The sequence below is a fragment of the Notothenia rossii genome (genome assembly GCF_949606895.1).
Source record: "Notothenia rossii genome assembly, chromosome: 2".
NCBI lineage: Eukaryota > Metazoa > Chordata > Actinopteri > Perciformes > Nototheniidae > Notothenia > Notothenia rossii.
In genome coordinates, this window is record NC_136904.1 from 74,177,029 (window position 1) to 74,194,744 (window position 17,716).

At 40.5% G+C, this 17,716-nt stretch overlaps 2 protein-coding genes across 5 annotated transcripts in view; one reads left to right on the forward strand and one right to left on the reverse strand.

The window, feature by feature from the left end:
* asic4a (acid-sensing (proton-gated) ion channel family member 4a) overlaps positions 1 to 4,875 on the forward strand; it is a 91,399-nt gene extending 86,524 nt beyond the window's left edge. For 2 of the 4 annotated variants that reach the window (XM_079666337.1, XM_079666339.1), the window contains one exon: positions 643 to 4,875. In XM_079666337.1, coding sequence (XP_079522463.1) covers positions 643 to 777 — 135 coding nt within the window. In that variant the 3' untranslated portion in view covers positions 778 to 4,875. The remainder of the gene's footprint in view (positions 1 to 642) is intronic. The other 2 variants (XM_079666338.1, XM_079666340.1) reach the window with 1 other exon arrangement.
* Positions 4,876 to 5,674: 799 nt separating this feature from the next.
* On the reverse strand, positions 5,675 to 16,040 carry LOC307030744 (chondroitin sulfate synthase 2-like). The gene is made up of 4 exons (XM_079667375.1): positions 15,549 to 16,040; positions 12,066 to 12,630; positions 10,365 to 10,547; positions 5,675 to 10,244 (listed from the first exon to the last, which is right to left on the reverse strand). The coding sequence occupies exons 1-4, from the start codon at positions 15,842 to 15,844 to the stop codon at positions 8,982 to 8,984; spliced, it is 2,307 nt and encodes a 768-aa protein (XP_079523501.1). The 5' UTR covers positions 15,845 to 16,040; the 3' UTR covers positions 5,675 to 8,981.
* Positions 16,041 to 17,716: the final 1,676 nt, after the last annotated feature.

Below are 17,716 nucleotides of genomic sequence, written 5' to 3' on the forward strand. Positions count from 1 at the left end.
TTCAGTATCTGCAGCTTCGATTAGGTTTGCCTGGTGTGTCACCATTTATATTCCAGTAGAGATGCAGAAATACAATTATTGTTGGACTATGGGAAGAAAACACCAGTGCCTATAGGAGAATTCATTGTCAATTCACAGAAAAACATTCAGCTCTGATACCTGAAAATAAAATAGAGGAATAAGAAGTCATTTATTCTCAGCTACTATTTACCTAAATATGTTTCTCCATTGCTTCCATGGCCAATTGTAAGTGTTGCTCTCAACATCTCACTGAATTATCAAAAAGTTACAGCTTAGAAAATAAACATTTGAATATCATCCTGCAACTTTTTGGATGCATTATGAAACATGACATACTTCATTTTGTACTTTCTCTTCTGAAAATGTTGACAGAACCAGGCTGCTTCCAGTCTTCTTGCCAATCTGGATTTATTGCTTATTGCTTCTTAAAACTGCCTGGAGTGATCCCAAAATATTTCACTTTAAATTACATATGACATGATATCTACCGCAGGATGAACTTATGTCACTACTGTCAGGGTTTGGAATGGCTGTCAATAGATTATTCTCAATGTACATTCTCGTCTTAGATTGTCACGTTACTCATGTTCTTTGAAGCTGACGTGTTTGCTGTGCCCTCAGCAGGAGCCCAATGACATGACACGGAGTCACCCAGAGGGGGCGTACGCCAACACCATCCTCCCCAACCACCACCATCCGCACCCTCACCACCATCGCCCCGGGCACCATGGGGTGTTTGAGGACTTCGCCTGCTAGAGCCAACCGACGTCCCCTGTCCTGGTGACACCAAAAGATAAAAGCTGTCTGTGTTCAGATCAATTACAGAGCCTTGGCGTTTGCGTCGCTCCTTTGCTGTCACCAGTGAAAAGCTACAGCCAAAGTCGAACACCAAACTCGTGCTGCTAACAAAGCACTTGTACGTACAGTATTTAGGCACAAATTGGACACCGCTTTTCATTTTTCTCTCTGGACCCCTCTCATCTTCGTCCAGCTTCACGCGAACATTTGTTTTCAGGACTGGTTTTCGGTACATGATCACAAAGAACGACAGGAGGACCGCATGTCAACTTGATCCAGTTTATACTCCAATTATTTATTTATCAAGCTCAGATTTATTTTGTTTGTATCCTCTCCTCCATCTATTCCTTCATGGAAAACACTCTGTACCATGACATGTCGTTACACATTATGTAATTATTTAAAGAGATACTATTATCTACTGTATATGTTCTATATTGTATACAAGATGAGAATACTTACAGTAATCTCACTCATGCTACATCCATCAGAGATACAAGGGGGGTTATTTAGGCTATACTGTATGACCTTGGCTTAGAAGATCTAGCAGCATCTTTGATAAACTGTCTGCTCTGTGGTTAAGGTGTTAGAGTAGCATTGTACCTGTACATAAAACTTTAAAAGGAGAAAGTTATAAAGTTCTGTTTCAATGGTTGTTGTTTATCTTCAGTTAATATATAACTTATATAATATGAATTTGAGTTATTTATACATTTTAGAGAAGACTTTTATACAACAATAACGATCACGATTGTAGCATTTACTGTACACTTTACGATCTGCAGATATGTCAGACTGCCAAACATCAATACATGTGTCCAGCTGACACACATGGACTGTATGGATTGTGACTATTATCTACATCTTTTCCTTTTATGCTTTTTTTCAACACTCAAAACCTGATTGAGAGTTGAATGATGTTTTCAGTTATGACATGGTTGTACTTCTTCTTATTCAAATCATTTCTGCCCACCATCCACTCTCCACTTTGGTTAGCATCATAACTTTAAGCTGACATAAGCAATAAGAAACAGAATTTTATTTTTTGCCGAGTCATCTCCGTCAGCTTGTGAGCCAGTACCACTGTAAAAGTGTAGCAGCCATTTACAGTTCAGACCCAGTGTGACTGTGTGTGTGCGTTCGTGCGTGCGCGTGTGCCTGTGTGTGTGTGTGTGTGTGTGTGTGTGTGTGTGTGTGTGTGTGTGTGTGTGTGTGTGTGTGTGTGTGTGTGTGTGTGTGTGTGTGTGTGTGTGTGTGTGTGTGTGTGTGTGTGTGTGTGTGTGTGTGTGTGTGTGTGTGTGTGTGTGTGTGTGTGTGTGCATGTACACTTTAACATTTTTCACACATGACTGAGCACATAGAGCTGAGCTGATGCGTGGGGCGAAAAAGTAAAATTGGAATAGTTAGAAAGAAAGTAGGGAGTTTTATTGCAGTGTGGCCGTTTTTATTGATTAAATGTAGGGTAAGGACGGCTCAGAGTTTAATTAAAAAAATTGCTCTGGAAAGCTGAAATATTCTTACTGGGATGCTTAATCCTCAATGGGCGGGACAAAGACACAAAAGAGCACAAGATTGCCGAGTGGGAATAAAAAATCAAAATAGAGACTTATCTATTCATCCATAATAATGTTTGTCTGCATCATTGAAGGTCAACTTGCTCTCTTATCCTTATGCACTGCAGGAACTTGACAACCTGTAACATCTGGATTCATATAATCTGGAAGTTTAAGCCTTCTTTCTCGCATTACAATTTATAAATGTATACGTATTACACTGTAACAGTGATACTAACTTCACCATAGAAGTGGGACAGACAACAATGGAAATAGTTGAGAAATTATTGATTATGTTGCACATGCATGCTAGCTCCAGGGCACTGCTGCTGATGGTGGTGAGAAAGGGGTCCAGCTCTTTGATCCACATTTTAGTTTTTCATCCGTTTGATTTTTTGTCAGCACTGTTCTACTGTGTGTCGTCTCGTCTTCTCCTTAATGGTTCCTTTAACCAGACGTCTTTGTTAACCTTGCAACCTTTTTTTATTTTTTTGGTTGTCCTGCTCAATATACATGCAGTTGTGAAACGGCAGTGGCTTTTGTTATGTTTGTTGTAATAGTTTTTGTTGTGCTGTGACGACACATCTGCTTGGTTGATCACTCTCGGTATCAGAATGTTTTCAATAAGGAGGCACACAGGGACCAGGAGCTAGTCAGATGGGGGTCCATGGGAAATAAGAACATTCTATTAGAAATAAATACAGCATTGACAATTTACTTAGAAAACATTTGGCTCAAATGTGTGGCCCTTGAACAGTGCAGTGTGCCCTAACACAGGTGGTATTACACTTCACCAGACCCTACATTGCCCCTGCTACCCCAGCCCAATGGCATTAGTGGCTAGTGGTTGACAACATTAAAAGAATGACAGAAGCTACATGTTAAGTTATGTTAAGTTCCTGTAGTAGAAAACGGCTTTGGATCTAATTAACTACGGATAGTACTTGTGTTTTTATAAGAATAGGCATACTTGCATCATTTTTGCAAGTATTAGTTTAGCTTTGTTTTCCTCTTTAATGAAAGAAGCATTCAGAAATGACAAAATGGAAGACATGCAGTCTTTTTTTTATTAACTCACCCACAGAATATTAGACGCTTTGTTTTATTAGTGTGTCGTAATTCATCTTCCATATTTGAAAATTCACATTGTGTTGTATTACAGGAAATGATGTGCTTACTAATAACTAGACCATTTTTTTTGTCCGGGAGGAGATGTTGATCATGTTTCCCTCATGGCAACTGTTCATGCATTAGTTTTGGCTTCAAAACAGACATTTCATCCTGTTTTGCTGCCCTTTGTAAACAAATTGTGTTGCTAATATGACTACAGCATAACCCTAAACTGCACAAATCAAGCCTGCTTAAAGACAGGCCTTTGACAATCCACTCTGTATGTAATTCATAACAATTGTCTGGCAATGTATAAAATACTTAACATCACCGAAAATCATGTTAACAAATGTAGACATAATTTTTCTGTTAATCCTATCCGTGTTTTGGTTGCTACAACGTTGCTATTCACCACTTTAGCTAACAATGAGATTCCACAGTCCTCCATCTGTCAAATCCCCTCCTCCTGTCAAGTAATCATGGGCTATACATGGCCGTTTAATATTCATAATCATGTGTCACTTTGACATTTTCAAAAGGTTCCCAATCACAGTCTCTGATGGCATCCTGTACAGGCTATGCATAACAATCTTCTCCTCTGTCATCAATAATTGTAGCTATCCTCAGACGAGTCACACAGGAGGAGGGGGGGGGGGGGGGTGTTGCGATGAATACTGGGCTGCATTATCACTGAACAGTTTTGTTTCAATGGTCAAGCCTGGGGTCCATGTAGAAAGCTTTTCTATCCTCCAGATGCTGAGCTATGTAAAACACAACCCGATTCATTCTGTATACAAAAGCATTAAGAAAAAAGAGGTTGATCACAAAGAGTTGATTTTACAGCAGTCTGAGAGAGGTGCCACAGGACTGAGCATGGTAAGTCTGTACTGTAGCAGATGGGACAACTTCCCTGCTTGATAACAAGTAGCTCACATTCCTGGGATTCCTCAGGGCTCTACTCTCAGCTCCCTTATGCACAGCTCTTTGGGCCTACCTTTTTATAGCACCATGTCATTCAGTCACATGTGCTCATTATATTACCCATAAAAATCAATTTGATCCGAGCAGCCACCAATATTAACATTTTGAGATCTGCTGTTATGTCTTTCCTTTTTCAGCCCCTTTTATTTTAAGCTAAGAGGTCATCTGAGAAAAGAGGGCAGTCTGAGTGCAGGATGACACAAGCAGCTGTCAGCAATTCCTGAGGAAGAATGCCATCCCATATCTGACTGACAAGGAAATTGACCATCACTGCAGTGACAAGAAACGCTGACATTTTGTACAGATGTGTGATCTTGTGATTATTTTCTGTTAGAACACATTTTATAAATGTTAAATATGGTAAATACGATAACTATTAAAGTTTAGATTGGTAAAACCAGTGCCTCCTAAATCCCGAGCCCAACTCACTTTTTATTTGAAACTTGTCTATTTTTTCTTCACATGTTCCCATTTTGCCACAAATTGTAAATATTTTTCACCACTGACTATATGACGTTGCTAAAAGAAGACCAGAAGACTCAAGGCTTGCCAAAGGTGGGTATTTTGTAGACAATAGGTAACAACTCATAGGGGCTTTCAACAAGTGCCATTATCTAGTTAGGATAAGTGATATATTGAGCACTTCGCTTAATTCTGCTCCTCAAAATACCATCCAGGTGAAACCGGGTTATTAAAACTAAGAACATCTCGTACAAGTTTGCAGGGGGACTTGAAACAACTGTGTCTCAGTGTGGGAGGAGAAAGTCTTGGGATCTAACGTAAAAAGAAGTACAAAATAATGACTTACAATTAAGTCCCAGCTGCTCTGTAGTTATGTGGTTTTACAGCATGCCTCAGGGTAGTACACATAGACCCTTGAAATAACTAAAGCTGTAATTAAGGTTGCAACGTTTTCCCTGTTTTTACCCAGCCCAGACATCAGGAATACCTCGGCTCTGACATGGGCAGGAATGTTAACTGCAAGCCCCTGAGCGCACGCTGGGAACATGGAGATGACATTATTACCAGTGGGTATTAGAAGAAATATTTCAGTTGTTGTTCAGTAACGCTGCTCACCTCAGCTGCCTGTCCTGGTCTTTCACCTGCCGACAGTTACGCGCTCTTCTGCTGACACCTAAAGGACAAACTGGATTCTGTAGCTTTAATGCAAAATAAATCTTATCGTAAAAAACAAAACAACAAAGAAGAAATGTTATACAAATACTCTTTATTTAAAAATTACAATAATTCACATTTCATTTGGGAATTACAGCACACAATTAAATGTGATGAGCATTCATTAAAATGTATCGCTTTGGTTATACTAGTACCCATATCCATAAAATAATGTAAACCTATAGGTTCAAACATCAATGGAAATAAAAATAAAAAAGGTATTTGCCTGCTTCTTTGAATGAATTACATGATTGAAGTGGGAAAACATACATTTTAAATTATCTTCATGGTCAAATGATTTTCAATGCTCAAAATACAGTACGTTTAATTTTTCACCAAATATAATAAAAGTATCATTTGCTGTGTACAATAAGCTTAAAAATAGAATCTATAAAATATTTATAAATGTACAGAGAATGCTGTGGAAGCCTCTGTTAGTGCGGAAGTATTCAGAATCTGCATAAGTCATAGAGAAATGGCAGATAAATAAGTTATGGACAAAACACTTAAGTCTTCGCTCAGCGATGGCGGCGGTGTTAACAACACGGGGTGATTAATCTGCCACGCTCGCTTGATTTTAAGCTTCTCACGTTTACAGAAGGCAGAGACGACCCAGATCACCACAATAACTTCATATTGTAATCCGAGCCCTCCGTCTTTCACAGTGGTTTTTTGGAAGATTCAGTTTCCATTTCTGCACATTATTAGTGTCATACTCTTCTGCTCTCTAAAGAAAGAGATGCGTTATAAAAATGACCTCCGCGGTCTTTGTTCACATGGCAGAAAATACAGCAAACACTGTTGAGGATCACCACTGCAGATGTAGTGTTTCCAATAAATACTTTGAATCCGATTAAAGTTAAATAAAATTGACTTGCCTTAATGTATTTCAAAGCAAATTTGATGATGAAAAGTGTCTAGTGTTAGCAAAATACATTAAAGGTCTTTTCAAAAGAAAATACAGTGTATTTACTTATCATTGAACACAAAGCACCAGATGGTTTATGCAATGTCATGAACAGTATTGTGATAAACACACTGCTGTACTTGCAGCAAATAGGCGCTTTCACACCGCAGTACTTTTCCCACAAAGGTTCATGAGAACTTAGTTCATCAGAACTCTTTAGTCCTCATGAACTAAGTACAGATCGCTTTCACACCGGAATAAGTCCCTGAGGGTGGATTAGGCAAATGAAGCCGCTGAAGTCACTTCTTCTTCTGCTTTGGGTTTACTGGCAGGCCGCAAACAACTTCACGGCGTATACTGCCGCCCAAAATCCAAGTCCCCGGAGTTGGGGACTGGCTTCAGTAGAAGCTGCTGGGACTCCCAGCAGCTTCTACTGAAGCCTTCCGAGTAAATCGCCAGAACGCCGACACCTCCTCATCTCCACCGCTCCCATGTTTTATTTTGTGTTGCCATAAGTTAGTCTCTCTGCGTTTCTGCGCTGGCCTAATGCTAATAATGCTAATGCGAAGATAATAAAATGGTGGCTTCACAACACTTATAACTCCTTATTTGAGTTTTACGGGGCGTGGTTTGCAATCCGCCCAGCCAATCAGAAATATAGCTCTTTTCTCACAAGAGAGCCGCATGAGAGTCCCTGCTCTCTAGCAGGAACGGAAAAGGGGGTAAAAAGGTTCTCATGAACTAATTTTAGTTCCGGCTCTTCTTGGTGTGAACGCGACATTTCGGAACTATATCGGAACTAAAGTGGGAAAAGTACTGAACGCGGCTATTGTCTTTGAAATAGAAAGTCCCCCTCCATTGGACATATAGCCAGTTGTGTTATCTGTAATATTGCACATTATGATATACTAATAACTTGCTGGTGTCCAGTACCGATACATCCACAACCTCCACTCAGTAATGTAGAAAAGGCCTCCCATTGGACTGCACTGAGACTGGGAGAAAGCTGCCGTTTCTAAAACCAAGCCCAGGAAATGGAGGACAATGACATCATTCAATAATTTATAAAATACTTTAGAACATTTAGACATCTTTTTTAGATTATAAAAAAACTATCTGCTAAACTTGATGTGGAAAAATTGTTTTTTGATTTAAAAATATTCCGTTTTAAAGTACAGCTTTCACGAGGACTCACATGGGCCATCACTTCAGACGTTTACCTAGGTGATTTATTTCCCCCCATTATTCATGATTGCCCTTTGCCTCTTGAATGTACATTTTATTACAACATCAAAAGCTTAAATACACACTGCTGTCACCTTAAAAATAAAATAAAAGAGTTAACTGACTCTCCATTCATTCCTCCCAGCTGTGTAACAGGCTTTATCCACAGTGGAAGATACTATCTCCTACCCACCCAACAGTCAGTGTCAAGGCACATATACAAAGATGTGCCTTTGTAAATCAGAACGTGTCAAAAGCTCAATGCTTCAATGTGAATGAGCACACAACCTGTGGTGCAATATACCGATTATCTTTTCGAACTTCACGTTAAAGCCCCATCTTACAATATCTTTGAAATTAACAATAAAAATGGACAATGAGTAGGATTTTTTAACATTCACAGTCAGCTTCTCCTCACCGTATCAATGAGGTTTACTGTGCTCGCCAGCGTGTAAAAGCAAAACCTCAGGGTCACGTTTTTGGTACAAGCATTGTCCGCATGGTGTTTCACCACACTATATTTGCATTTTTTGGCACTGTGTCCACCATTCTTTTGGCTTTTTCTTTGATCTGTGCTTACAATCTGGCACCTGGTTGCTGCGTTTTATAAATGTTGGTGCACACAAAAGCCCCCAACGCAGCAAAATGAACAGAAAATAGAAAATACAGGCAGAGCTGCTGAAACAGACACCCATTCTATACACATACAAATACAATCCTACTCATTGTGCCTTTAAATCAAATGCCATTCTAAAATGTGAAAGTATTGCAGCTAATTCTTCTGATCCCACTGAATATCTGAACTGAACACGAGAGACGACACCATTGGGTCACCTATGTCCCCTGGACACCAAACACATAACAGCTGGATGAACCAGCACTGCGTCAAGGCTCTGCTGCTGGCAGTTTCTCCCAACAAGTGATCAAAACTTGTAAATTGCAGCTTTTTAGAATCGTCACAGTAGCAAAAGATTTGGTTCTAGCAACTCATATGCACTGTGAACATTTAGGAAAGTTTTCATTAGGAATGTACTGCATTCATTTTTCCAAGCTAGCTACAACCTCAAACTAAAGAATGCTAGAGAATGTCAGGCAGCATCACATATGTCACCTCAGTTCTCCAGACTTTAGTTGTGCTAGCTTGCATCATAAGGTTTTAGAGCAACAAACACAGTTTGTAACCTCAATATAATGGAAGTTTAATTCTGGTTTCAAGTGCTGTTTCCTTGTTCTTGCTCAAACAGAAGCATGGCAAGCTGGGAGCACGAACCGAGACCTTCCAGGTTGCTCTGAACACATCTGTGATAGATGTCTTCACTTAGCCGTGGGTTGCAGGCTTGGTAGCTGTACGGCTGGTGCAATGCTGGCTCCACTGCCCTGAACACGTGCAGGGCCGAATAGTTTAAGAACATGTCAAAGATGTCCAGGGTATCTAGAATCTCCTCATTCTCTTGGACGTCTGCCACCATTCGCGTTCGAGTTGCCATGTAGTCCGAGTTGTAAAAACACGCTTCTTCAAATGACCTGCGGTCAAAATGGCCTGCGTCCTTGACCAGATCAACTGTAGCCGGATGTGGCTGGTTGTGATAAGCCACGTCAGGGTTGAAGTCCTGGAAATGGACAGGGAAGAACACCTGCCAGTTGTTTATGGAGTTCATGCGGCAACGGTTCAGAAATTCTGAATTGACATTTGTTTTAATGTTAGCCAGGAAGAACAGCGAGTCAACTGGGTGCTTCTTTGAGATGATGTCCATGAATTTGATCTGGGATGGAGTTTCTGTCTTGACACTTATCCATGGGATTTTTACTGCAGGGTATTTACGTTCATAAGTGTTTATCTGACCCTTCACACTGGCAAATATATCATTCTGGTTGACTTGCTGTGCCTCTACTGGGTCATAAATAAATAAGAATGTGAGAATGGCATTTTCACTGGTCTCAAAAGCGTTTGAAGCATAGACTCCCAGGAAATGATCCACAGAGCTCCGGTCCTGCAGAGTAAGAGGTATAATGATGTGAATCCTGGTAGCTTCAGTGACGTAGGGCATGGGGATGATCTCAGTCCGACTCAAAGGTCGCACCAGATGAACTCGCTTAGTGATAGAACGGCTGTGACCTTTCTGGTTCACCACCTCCAGCTGAAGGTCCAAGGTGTACTCCATGCCCCTGACGGGGTCGAAGCGTCTATACCCGTTAATCAGATGCTGCTTCTTCAGGTGAAGGACAGGCTTATACTTCTTGTTCAGCTCTAGCAAAGCTACATCAATGACATTGGCCACATCCATGCGGTCAATGCCCTGCAGTTCACACTTTGGAGAGCCATCGATGCATGAATAAATCTCTTCCTCTGTAAAGTATTCCCACTTCAGAACTTCAAACCGAGATTTTGGTTCAAACGGTGGATTGATCCCCACAGGCCACTGGGAACTCCGGTTGCCATCAAAAGCAACCACACTCACGTTCTTTATTTCTGCCTGTGGAAACACAAGATGTGTTTAAGATCTAGCTGACCTGCCAGAGGCAAGCAAAGAAAAGCCTGGTTTTAATTTTTGACTGAACCATAGGTGATTTGTGGCACTTGAAAAGCAGCTTACCTGAAGCTTAGCAATCTCATTGTAGGTCTTCTGGAGTTCAATCTCAGTGAAGTATCGGTGCAGCCTGTACATCTGTTCAGGGTCAGCCACTGGATGGACAGTCAGAGCTTTCTTGAACTGTTCACTTTCTTCTTTACTCGGATCTGAGTTTTTTCCTAACTCATAATGGTGGTACTGAAGCCCCTGAGAAGAAACAAGAGACGTCTTTACATGAGGCATATTCAATCCTGAATGACAGAAACGTGTCTAACGTTTCTCCAAGCATAAGTTTTATGCTGTGCTGCTATTCAAACAAACATTACACGCTATCTAGGCAGCTTCTTGGGTTCATCTTCACTGCAAACAATTTGGTTTCAACCATAATTGCATAGTGAAGGCAAGACAGGGATTCATTCAGCAACAATCCAACATTCTTTTGTTATACAACAGCTTTCTATTGTCAAAGTTTTGAACATTTCAGGAATCTAAATTTGTTCTGGGATTATGGGATTCAAGAGATCTTTTATCTTAATTAAGCTCTCCAGTGTTTATGATCACAGGCAGCATCAGGTTTAACTGCAAGAGCAAATAATTTAAAAGGTTGAAACCTAATAACATAAATGACCGGAATCCCACTTAAGACACAGTCACTTAAGCTGAAAACAGAGTAGCATCCTAAGGAGCTTGAGTGATTAAAAAAGTGAATCCAATCTGATCAAGCTATTAAAAGAACAAAGAATGGAGATGCTGCTTAGCTGAGCAGTGAGGCCACTCTGTTGCAAATGTTTGCCAACAGCCTGTAGTGGTACGCTTAGTGAAGCATTATCCGTGCCTAATTGTCATCAATGTTGTCTCTTAACAGAAAATTGATGTCTGGCTCTGTGTTCAAGCTGATTTCTTCAACTGCACCAGGTCTTTTAACTTTCCCCCAGCTCCCCCTCCCTCGTTCAGGGGGAGCTGGAGCTCGTCTGGCTCCAGGCATTTTAGTTAGCCATGCAACTCACACTCAACTGTGTAACAAGATGGTATCCTGCACCGTGGCAAGGCCAAGGAGGAAGACATGGAAGCAAAAGACAGTGGAATACATCGAATTAAAAATACTGGTGTATAAATAATAAGGTTGCATTTCCTTTGATAAGATTCTGACAATATATTTGAATATGTTGTCCACAAACAAACATGGATGATGCAAACTGAATGCAACAAACAATCACCCGAGAGGGCACTGGGGCAAACAGACCTTGCTTGACCTTAATGCTAATGACATTACAGGAGCAGAGCATGTTGACCCACAGGGGATTTTCACACCATTGATCCTAAGCAAGGCTGAAATCAGCTGCGCTCTGTTGCCTGTTTAACTATTCCACCTTGGAGCTGTGGGGGGGTGGGTTAGGGTAAAAGGCTAAAGGGTATTAGCAATCTACTCTGTAATATAAATACCACCTTTGTGCTACAATGGTAATTACACTTTTATATAGCTTTCTTTCAGGTTTAAGTGTTGTCCTTGAGGCAAAGCTTGATTCCGGCAATGATAGTTTTGTTATTCTGTCGAGAAGGAGCCCTAAAGGCTCTAAAAACGGCGTGGCATTATTTTACTCTGTTGCTCTTCATTCATTTTGACTCTGAACTGCCTCATTCTGTTCCCTTTTAACAGCAACCATTAAAAAAATGTATGGATTAAAAAAAAGTGTTATTGATAGAAAATAGAAAATACACTCCTACCTGAAATTCATTGACGCAGTTGGTTTGTGTGTAATCAATGATGCATCTCCCGAGCCACTCGTCAGGCCTTGCGCTCAGGATGTCGTTCCTGCAGTTTTCCAGGTAGGGCTGGAGTCGGAGGAGTAAGGTACGTGACAGGATGTACCCGTACCCTCCGTAGCAGTACTTCCCTTCCATTTCTCCTCCTATGAACTCCTCAGGTTTGCCCATGTAGAGCTCTCGATCCATGCTAAGGTGATCCACCAGGGTTTTGATCCTGTCAGCTTCCGTGTAGGCGTCATCCTGGACGAAGTAGAACCAGTCGAATTCATTGATGTAATGGTCTAAGATGTGTTTGATGTTCTGATACATGTTCCATATCAGCCTCTCGTCTCCGTGAGAGACCACGAACATGCCATGAGGGACTTTGCGGTTGCGCATGCCTGTGAAGAAGATCACAGAGTCCAGGTGATGGCTGATGGTGCGATTGACAGCTACACCCAGAGTGTTTAGAGTGTTCTTGGATGTCAGGACCCCGACAAACAGACGCTCTCGCGTCCCCAGCTCTGTGCTTATGTATTTAGCCCTGAAAAACACAGCAAACAGTTAATGAATAAATGTTGAATCAAAAACTAGACAACACATTTTCACCAACGCTGAATACAAAATAAATTGCCTGTCACACAAAAGTAATACTAATGATTATTTCGAAACCAACATATTTCATCACAGGGTATATGCAGGAATCCTGAAGTCAAATTTAATACCTTTTAAGACCTTTTTTAAGACCCTTTCCATCCATTTTAAGACCTCATCGCAACTTTGAGTTCTAACCGGTTACATTGGCAACACACTTTACCTCACATTTACTATATTGATTGTAAGATAGCAAAACTAAACAGAATGCAGACAGACTACTGAAGCCTCCTCTCCACATGGACTTCAGCCTCTCTGTGAAGGTCAGGTTTAATGCAGTATGCTGCTTTGTTGCTTCTGTACTCTGTGCTCTTTCATTCCAGTAAAACTCCTCAGAAAACATTAGAAACCAGTATTTGACCAATAAACAAAACAATTGACAAAACTTTGAACTATGAAATATATTAAACTTTGGTGAGCTTCAGCGGGGTAATGCCATATAGGAGCTCCCTCACAAATACCCAGGGGTTAAATTGGGCTGGGGCTGTCCGGGGCTAAGCCCTGGCACATAGGACGATGCTCTGACGTCATCACCCTCACACATTTGTCATATGTTTACAAAAAAGGATATATATGTTTTGACTTTTCTCGTTCTTAATATAGACTATATTTAGGGTCTATATGTGTTGACTTTACTTTAAAATAGCAGATCTCTGTGACCGGATATAGTTTGGCTTGGACCCCGGCCCCACGAGGACGCATACAATAAAACGCATACGCAAACGCAAAAAAGTCTTCCGTTCACCCGCATTCGATTCATTAACTTGTCCGTTCACACTAGACCGCTGGAAATGCTGGAAACGCTGTAGTACATATGTCAGGCCTGTAAGTGGCGCTGCTGCCGCCCGAAATACACCAAAAGCAGCGAAGAAGACCCCGGAGCATGGTTGCCATGGTTGCCCTTCTGTTTATTCTCCGCGGTGGACGGCGTGTTCTCCTGCTGTATATCTCTCAGGTAGTCCACCAGCAGATGAAAAACACCCACCTCTCCACCTCTTACTAGGAACGAGGGGACCGTGCGGCAGAGTTTCCGTCAAAAAAATGTTCCGCCGGTCAACATGTCCGTTAAAGTTTAAATCTTCCGTACAAAATTAGAAAATTGCCGGTCAGAGGTCTTCTTTGTTATTTATTGAGCTTTAAAACAAATTGATAACGACTCTGTTCTCTGTATAATAATATAATAATATTTAATAAACGGTGCCTGCCTCTCTTCTCCTCCCCCTCTTCTGACAGCCCAGCAGCAGCAGGAGACGAAGCGGGCTATTTCATCGTTATCAAAAAATTATCATATAGGGCTTACAAACGGAGCCGTTGGACCCCCAGAGCGTTGCGTATGCCGGTCTACCCACCTTGGGATCCCGTTACCATAGTCGTTTAGTCCCCGTCCCCCACACAGAGCGGAGCAAGGCAACGAAACTTAAAATAATAAGCAGCATTTTACGGCGCGCGCTATGCATGGGGCCGCCTTGTGGGGTTTCCCTTCATGTCTTTTCAGTAAATTAAAGGGTGTTTCATGTTGTCGTTGCTGTGGACCTTCTTAATACCTTGGATATGCCGTTTAATACTTTTAAATACTTTTTAATAGCCTTAATTTTCGCTAAATTGATTTATCAACTTTTAATACTTTTTAAGACCCCGCGGACACCCTGCATCAAATCTGTGGGTTTGATGATGCCATGGCAATTTTGGGATTAATTACACACTACCAAGGAAAAACACAAACTCTCTGGAAAAGTAAACGTGCAAGGACTCGAATTTTGATTGATCTTTGCAAACATGGCACACCCTACCCATGCCTCTATTATACTGTGCATTTGATCTATTACGCCTCTTAATAGGAACCACACAAAGGCAATTTGTAGAATATTTGATTAGCAGACGAATCAGCAACTATTCTCCAAAGAAAGAAAAAATCAAATATGTTATGCGACTAACATCTCGTATGTAAAAATGTGATACCTTTCTCAAACATGTATAAAAGTTAATGAAATAGGTTTGAGATTTTAGAGATTTGAAATGTTGATCAGACAAAATAAGATATTTAGTCTCTGGATTTTTGTTTTGATATTCAATGATCAATTTGTCATAAATCAAACAGTATTTTTTGATAATTAAAAAAATGATCTCTAGCTGCATACCTACCATTCTATTCCAAACCACTAAATGGCACTGGTTGCCTGTGAAACCTGTATGCTGAACAGGTTTAAGTTCTAACCTCCGAACACCCCAGGGAAAAGTCTCTTTCTCAGAATGTAATGCAATGCTACCACTTTGGGTGTTAGGGCTAACATTAAAACAAGGTCGCTATCCTGGAAAACCTGCCTGTTTACCAAGAATATGTGAGAAGAAATCGTTCAGCATGGAGTCATGGAACTGTAGTTAATATTAGCTCTGGCGGAAAAAGTAAGCAACCATAGTCAGTAAATATAAAAGGTAGAGACCAGCAGAAGAAGTTGTGGCTTACAGTTGGTCAGACTTTCTGTGGCAATTTCAGCAAGACCAGTGATCAGTGTGAGGAAAGAATACTGAAGAATTGAACTAAGTTATACCTGTAATTTGATTTTGTATTGTAAGTGTAATGCAACATGTTGTTGGTTTAAAATATCATACCAACATGATATTGAGTGGCACTTGTACATCTAGCAGCAGGTGAACACCATTATTATCATTCATGCATTACTAAAGATGAGCTATGGCCTCTGGTAGTGATAATAATTTGGCCTTTATTCAAACCAAGTATAAGCCATACACTCTGAGACTAGTTACAGACTGTTGACCAGCTTCAGTGAACTGCCATAAAAAGCTTACCTGAAAACTTTCTTTGGGGCGCTCTGCTGGACTTGTTTATATGGCACTATTCGCGGTTCAAAATCCTTGTCGGACTCCACATCGTTGCCAGTGGAAATAGAGTTGGGCTTTCGGGCTCCTTTGAGCAGTCCATCCTGACCCACAGTCACACCCTCACCCTCACCCTCCTTACCGTCTAGGTAACACGCTTCGTCTGTCCAGTTTACACTTAATAAACTCAACGTAAACCCTAAAGAAATACCGACTACCACCGGGCCGACCGACCGCAGCACAGAAACAAACGCCGAGAATCTCATCTTGTGTGTCGGCTGCTGTGTTTGACAGCCCCACGTCGCTTCAAAAAGCGTCCGAGCAGTCCTCTGGTCCGGGACGGGTCAACTGTACATCAAGTCAGAGTCTAAGCAGCTGTATCGATATTCAACTTGAGAAAAAGATGTAACTTCTTCCTTAAATTTTACGCTGGATTCTTACGTGTCAGTGTAGCGGCTACCTGGCTCCTCCCCGGCCAGACGTTAGCATCAGAGGCGGGACTAGTTCCCCTCTGTGTGGATGCGTTCAGGCTGCGCTCGGCGGAGGGATATTTAAGAAGGCTGAAGGCAGGGAAATGCCAACTGGAACAACCATAGCCCCTAAATGTGTTGACCTCCCTATGCTGGCATATTACATGAGTAATAAAAAGTGATGTATTTATCAATTGTGGGTATATATTTTTTTACTGGACCTGAAATTACAAACATTGTCATTAACATAAAGCTCATTACAAAACCATACAATATATCAAACCATGAGATATGTCAGCAACACAAGTTCATTCACATGCATTTGTAAAGGTATTTGTACTCTAATAAGGATTCACATTTAATTACCTCAAATAGTTCCACTCCAATACAATTGAGAGGGAAACTATTGCTATTGCTTTTACTATATTGCTATTACCATTACTATTATTATTTGACAGCTCTATATAAGCTCCACACATTTCAGCATCATAAACATATTTATTTTATTCAGTCAGTGTTGTTTTCAATCAATTAAAATCAACATATAGTGTAATATTGTATAAAACTGTAACAATAATACTCAGAGGGAGCATTTAACTATTGTATACCCTTTTTACACACAATACTCATATTCAAAAGTTTTTAATGCAGGGTAATGCTCCTTGTAATGGAGTATTTTCGGGTGTAGTTGAAAAGGATGTGAACACTTTCTCCTCGACCATTGGCCTGACATGCACCTTCATGCCTTTATGGATGAACAACTTCATTAGCAGACTGATACCAACCAGGTGCACCACTGAACACACAGATATTTCCTCCCTCTGGCTATCAATCTTTCCTCAGTGCTCACTAGACACTTACAAGGGTTATTACCATGTGCTCAACAACTTCAAAGTTCGCCCCATGTTGTTAACTACTACTGCTTTTATCACTTTCCTTGTGATGCGTCCTTACATGTTCTATAGAGTATATATCATCTAAAAGAGAGCAAAAGCAATCAATCAAATGTCTGTGTACCTGATTTGTTGTTACAATTTAACTTAACCTTTAGTTCATGTCAGTAAAAATGCATTTTGTCTGATTTAAGATTTGTAATTGAAGAGCTGTAATGTATTCTGCTTTTCCAGGTAACTTTTTTTATCTGGTCCTTCCACCAGAGTCCTTAATGATTGTATACAATATGGTCTTGTAAAACTGTTTATTATTACATATCGTCACCTTCTTAAACTAATGGCCTAAGTCATATTTTGGAGAAAATGTTTTTTTTGCCTAAATCATCTCTTCTTGATGCTGGCCACCTCTGGTAAAATTGCCTACATCCTTATTGAAAGGTTAGTGCTATCCCTACCCTGATAGTATAATGGCCTATGTCAAGAGTGTGACTTAGGTCATATATTTAAAAAAGATAATGGCTTAAGTCACATTGTCTTGTGACTTAGGCCATTTTACAAGCTTTACAAAATGGCTGCTTCAAGAAAAAGAAAAACTAACAGATAAATTAAGTTCTTTTCATGGTTCAGGGCTTATCCCCTGTTGGTAAGTGATGTTATACTATATTAAACTATAGGCTAGGCTATAAATGTTGTGTAGTTATTTAGTCTTTTACTTTCACAATGTATGGTTACTGTAGCTACCGAAGCTACTGTAGGTACTATAGTTACTGCAGCT